Source organism: Eurosta solidaginis, chromosome 1 (genome assembly GCF_040869045.1).
Source record: "Eurosta solidaginis isolate ZX-2024a chromosome 1, ASM4086904v1, whole genome shotgun sequence".
In the NCBI taxonomy this organism is placed as follows: Eukaryota; Metazoa; Arthropoda; class Insecta; order Diptera; family Tephritidae; genus Eurosta; species Eurosta solidaginis.
Window position 1 is genome coordinate 270854938 of NC_090319.1, and position 5339 is coordinate 270860276.

At 37.9% G+C, this 5339-nt stretch overlaps 2 protein-coding genes across 2 annotated transcripts; one reads left to right on the forward strand and one right to left on the reverse strand.

Annotated features, from left to right (window-relative positions):
• mRpL9 (mitochondrial ribosomal protein L9) lies at positions 1 to 1073 on the forward strand. The gene is made up of 3 exons (XM_067770232.1): positions 1 to 159; positions 240 to 566; positions 629 to 1073. Exons 1-3 carry the CDS (start codon positions 88 to 90, stop codon positions 995 to 997), a joined length of 768 nt encoding a protein of 255 aa, XP_067626333.1. The 5' UTR covers positions 1 to 87; the 3' UTR covers positions 998 to 1073.
• Positions 1074 to 2839: 1766 nt separating this feature from the next.
• Fkbp39 (FK506-binding protein 39kD) lies at positions 2840 to 4788 on the reverse strand. Its single transcript, XM_067770239.1, has 5 exons — positions 4633 to 4788; positions 4256 to 4486; positions 3960 to 4193; positions 3832 to 3891; positions 2840 to 3772 (listed from the first exon to the last, which is right to left on the reverse strand). The coding sequence occupies exons 1-5, from the start codon at positions 4640 to 4642 to the stop codon at positions 3213 to 3215; spliced, it is 1095 nt and encodes a 364-aa protein (XP_067626340.1). The 5' UTR covers positions 4643 to 4788; the 3' UTR covers positions 2840 to 3212.
• Between the last annotated feature and the right edge of the window lie 551 nt (positions 4789 to 5339).

The following is a 5339-nucleotide window of genomic DNA, read 5'->3' on the forward strand; positions in this document are numbered from 1 at the left end:
GCGCAGTAACAGAACGTCACGCAGCGTTGCACACGGAGACTTATTTTTTGATAAGTACAAACCCCTTTGTATTTTACTCAAATAAAAATGTTGAAAACTTGGTTGAGCACCTCTTTTAATTTCTTAAAGACCGCAGGTGCCATACAGCAACAAGTGCGGGTAAGTATTTGTTACATAATTCAATATTAAACACATGTATCCTAATACTCTGCAATGTCTCCTAAATAATTATAATTCAGACTACATTTGTGCTGAAACGTAAATATGATCCATTGCTCCATAAAAAGAATACAAGACCAAGGAAGTTGCGTGCAAAACATTTTATTTATGAGTTGGTTGAGGATACGAATATCAAGCGAAAACCAAATCTGGAGGTGATACTTAAAACGTATGTTGAAGGCGTAGGTGATAAAGGCGATGTTGTTTCGGTACGACCAAATTTTGCCTATAATAAACTGTTACTACCTGATAAAGCAGTTTACAAAACAGAAGAAAATTTAAGTTTGTATGCTAAAACTGAGGAGGAGAAGAATACGATAGTACATAGCTCAGCATTTGCCCAACGCGTAAGTATAGATGTTCGAGTTGTTATACAATCACATTTATAATTTATTTTATTTGTATACAGACAGTTAATGTGATTGAACGATTTTCGCTTACAGTCACAATGAATAAGGATCAGCCGTGGGTTGTAGAGCCTTGGCATATTAGGGCATCACTTAGAAAGGCTGGCATCTATTGCCCAGAAGAATGTATTACTTTGCCAAAGGAACGTATTGAAGGGCCGGATATGAATAAAGAAAGCAAAGAGTTCTATTGCACCATAACAATTAATAATTTAGAAAAAGCACGTTTAAGATGCCATATCCGTCATTGGAGTACAGACCCAAGCGAACGGCTGCCGTATGTGGCAGAATATTGGAAGATACCAGCAGAGCCATTATTTGGTAGTGAAGAGGCAAATGTGAATACAGATGCTTCGACTGATGTCAAATAGCTAAAAGAAAGATGTTAATAACGACAAGTGAAATGTTAAATTAACCTAAATAAATAATACCACAAATTACGCTAAAGACTGTTTTATCCGTTTTTATCTACTTATCAATGTCTGCTTATCGATAATATGCATATTATTTGGCACTTAAAAGGGATTGATAAACGCAAAACAAAACTTTATAGCTTCACAACTTCCGTAATCCAATTGTCAACCTCGGCTACCAGAGGTAAATTCTGTTTCAAATATTAATGGATAGAACACATATTTTGCAAGCGAGGCTTTGGCGACCACAAGTTTTTCATGGAAGCAGGAGGTAGGGGCGGGATGGTACCTCAATGGGGCTAGTCACCGGATTGTACCGAATCAATTTGCGACAAAGGACTGTCAGTATCGATAGCACTTCCCAAAACCTGCGGGAACTGTCTTTATTTCGCTATAACAACCAGTAGGTTATGGGTGTTTGGTGCTCCAGTTGTTGCCTCATTCTTACTTTTTGTGGCAGAATATCACGTTCTTCGACAGAGTTTGGCAGCTGTTGACACATACCCGAAGAATTAAATGAATGTTGAATAAGGTATGCTAAGGTACCTCTTGGTACTAGACGGATTTTCGCGGAAACGATAGTTCAATCTTGTTGTCGTAGCAGTGCTTCGCCCCATCCAATAGGTGCGACCGATCACATATAGTCGTCAATATCCTCTAACGGGAGTCCAAGGAAACTTGAGGTTTCAACAGGGTGGACCATAATAAGAGGGATGTTAGAGGCGCTGGTTCACAATACACTTATAGAGATGGTGGGTATCAAGTGGGTACACATTACAAGCAGGACATATGTTTTGTATATCTGGGTTGATTCTGGATAGGTAAGAGTTTAACCTGTTACAGTATCCAGATCGAAGTTGAGCTAGAGTGACTCTCTTTTCCCTAGGGAGTGCGTTGCTCTTCTGTTAGTTTTGGGTGTTGTTCTTTGAGTACAGGAATCACCGGGAAATTCCTGGCATAGAGGTCCGACGTCTGTGGGTGGAGTTCACTGAGGACCTGCTTGAGTTTTCTAGCTTCATACGGCTGGCGCCGTATTTCCCCATAATTCTTACGGTGATGACTTCTTAAGCCCCTGGGCGGTGTTGGCTCATGTTGTTGTTGTGGTGCCCAGGTTTCTGGGTATTCAACAGGAACTGTTTGGTTAGCATTTCATTTCTCTCCCTGATGGGGAGTATTCTCGTCTCATTATGTAGATGGTGTTCTGGGGACATAAGAACACAACCCGTGGCGGTTATGAGGACGGTATTTTGGCAGGCATCTAGCTTCTTCCACTGAGCAGTCTTTAACCTTGGCGGCCATATCGGGGACGCGTAGCAAGCAATCGGCTGGGCAATTGCTATTTAAGTGGTAATGAGCGTTTCTTTATCTTTACCCCAAGTACTGCTAGTAAGAGAGTTCTTCTGGTGGCGAAGGTAGTTTTGATATGTGGAAGTTAAACAAAAGTGGGGCAGGACACCACCTTGTGGCACCCCTTGTTCAATTCTTCTTGGTTTGGATGCTTCGTTTCTAAATTGCACCGATGCCTGCCGACCACCCAGATAATTTGCGTTCCCCTTTTAAGACTTGGGAGAAGGGTATACCCTTCCAGGTCTTGCAATAACGTGCCATGGTTGACCGTATCAAAAGCTTTTGACAGGTCTAGCGCAACGAGTACTGGAGGGGGTTTTGATCTTTTTACTTCCGCCGGAGCAGCATCCGCCTAATACCTTAACGAAGATGGAAAACAGTAAGTGTCCGTAAAACAAAATGCAAGAAACGTGGAAAATTTCAAAAAGATTGCATAATTCCGATCGGAATGGATTTACATTTTTTACATTAAAGTATATTTCATCAATAATTTTTTTTTTAACTAGACTTGAAACAGTTTTATTACAAATAAAATATACTCCGAATGTATTTCATATAAACTTACAACTATGCAGAAGCACGTACGCATTTATGTGTGTGGCTTATATTAGCTCGTAAATTACGTTAAAGTGTATATTCACTTCTTTTATACTTGATATAGAAATGGATTAAAACATAAGAAAATCAGAAACAACTAATATGTAAGTATGAATCAAACTTAAACGAACTCAAGACAAAAATCGTATCAAATTATATGCGAACTATTGCAAACATATGTTAATTACTATAAAGTATTTTAAAACCAAATTAATTTTTGATATTTTGTTTAATGCACACCCTTCAACTCCACTTCGAATACTAATGTGCTGTTTGGTGGAATGGTTGGAGGTGAACCACGTGCGCCATAAGCCATATGTGGAGGGCAAGTGATGCGACGTTTACCTCCAACCTTCATGCCAACTACACCAACATCCCAACCCTTAATAACTTCACCACGACCAAGACCAAATTTGAAGCCAGCTCCAGTCTTTAAACTGTCAAATACTTTGTTGTTGGACTTGAGGCGGCCTTCATAGAATACTTGAGCACGCTTGCCTGGTTTAGCCTCTGGCCCATTGCCTACTTTTATATCCTCAACTCTCACACCTCCAGTAATAACACGTTCACCACCAGCTTTCTGTTGTTGCTTTTGCTGTTGCTCGTTTTTATTGGCCTTTTTATCTTTCTTGCCTTTTTTGTCCGTAGTAGCAGCATTTTCTTTTGCAGCTGTTCCGTTTTGCTGTTTTTGTGGTTTTTCTAATTTTATCTGTTTGGCTTTTGGTTGTTGAACTTCTTCATCATCACTCTCTTCCTCATTCTCCTCTTCATCATCGTCGTCTTCATCATCTAAGAAAAATAAAATTTTATATGCGTTTAATTCCAGGGTTAATTAATTGTATTAATACCTTCTTCCTCCTCTTCGTCATCATCATCATTTTCGCCATCTTCATCACCATCAACCTCTTCTGTTACAATAAAAAAATAAATAAAATAAACAATTCAGTAATTTACTACATACAATTTTTAGACTTACCTAAACCTTCGCCATTAAAGTCGCTATCATCTTCTTCATCGTCATCCTCTTCCCCTTCATTGCTAGCAATTTGTTTTTTAGCATTAGCCGGTTTCTTAGCATTGGCTTTTGTATTAAGCGCCTGGCGGAGATCCTGTACTTCTTCCGCCTCTGATTCATCTTCATCATCAAGGTCATCATCCATAAAATTGAATTTATCAATTAGATAACCAGTGAGACTTACATTACCGCTGCCTATTAAAATAAAAATATTTGTAAGAAAATGTTAATTTATATAAAATGTAAATTAAACGTACCAATGCATTGAAAGCAAATTTCGTCTCCTTCACCGAAATTCAAATCCAGCATGACTTGCTCACACGTTCCCTGTCGCAACGTGCAAATTAAAAACTTTTGATTATCATGATTGATGTAAATTTGGTTAGCTCCTCCATCTGACGCAGAATCAGTGTCTAATGATGCCAGGGAAATGTGAAAAGGTTTGCTTGTTGTCTGTGAATACTTTCGGTTGGGTTTTAAATTTAATCCTAAAATTTTTGAAGGTTTAAAAAAATTACATTATTAACTTGATCAAAGATGGCGTAGGGCTCCATCAACGTGGAAATAAAAAAACACGTGGTAAGAGTTCACCAAATTTCCTTTGTTTACACAAATTTCCTGTGAATAAACTTACCCCAGAACATTTTGTATAATTATTGTAATGGAATAACACTATAATAAAAGTTTTAAATATTAAATTAGATGGCTAAGCAAATACTTTCAAGAACGCCGGCAACAAAAACGATAATAAAATTCCTTCGTAAATGATTAGCAAAGGAGCAAACGCGAAGATGTGCCGCGTGAAATTGACAGTGGAGACTCAGGGCTGATTTTATAACTTGACTTTGGCGACTACAGAGTGAGTCCAACAATACTTTGTTTCGTAAATCATGTATATAGAGTCAGCGCATGATGGAATTATAGGCTCCTATTATGACCATATTTCGATCTTCGACTGTGGTCGAAAAAGCTGATCGAATGAATTTTCATTCGGTATTATGACGCACGTTCGATGAAGGCAAGCATTATTGTGAATTTCGATAAATTCAAAAGTTCACAATAGCACATTTCCTTCAGCTTTCAAATAAAATAAAATAAATAGACAAAAGCAGAACTAGTTATTAAATACAAATATTGAAAATAAAAGTATGACTACGACGGAATTGTGGTTTTATGATTCGTCAGATGAAGAGAAAAGCTTACTGGAGCTAGCCAGAAGTAGAAGACGCGTGAGGGATGCTTCAAATACTTTGAAAATGAATTCCACCACGTAAGTGTAGCTTTCTAAATAAGTTGTTAAATTATTGAAATTATAAGTTTTGTTTATAGATTTATTCAAAA

What these genes read in the sequence shown, in the direction of transcription:
- mRpL9 (XM_067770232.1), top strand. Translation starts at nt 88, where the DNA reads ATGTTGAAAACTTGGTTGAGCACCTCTTTTAATTTCTTAAAGACCGCA. An exon ending in CCATACAGCAACAAGTGCGG is followed by an intron (nt 160 to 239) that starts GTAAGTATTTGT and finishes ATTATAATTCAG; the next exon opens with ACTACATTTGTGCTGAAACG. An exon ending in GCTCAGCATTTGCCCAACGC is followed by an intron (nt 567 to 628) that starts GTAAGTATAGAT and finishes ATTTGTATACAG; the next exon opens with ACAGTTAATGTGATTGAACG.
- Fkbp39 (XM_067770239.1), bottom strand. An exon ending in AATTTGCTTTCAATGCATTG is followed by an intron (nt 4,194 to 4,255) that starts GTACGTTTAATT and finishes TTATTTTAATAG; the next exon opens with GCAGCGGTAATGTAAGTCTC. An exon ending in TGACGAAGAGGAGGAAGAAG is followed by an intron (nt 3,773 to 3,831) that starts GTATTAATACAA and finishes TATTTTTCTTAG; the next exon opens with ATGATGAAGACGACGATGAT.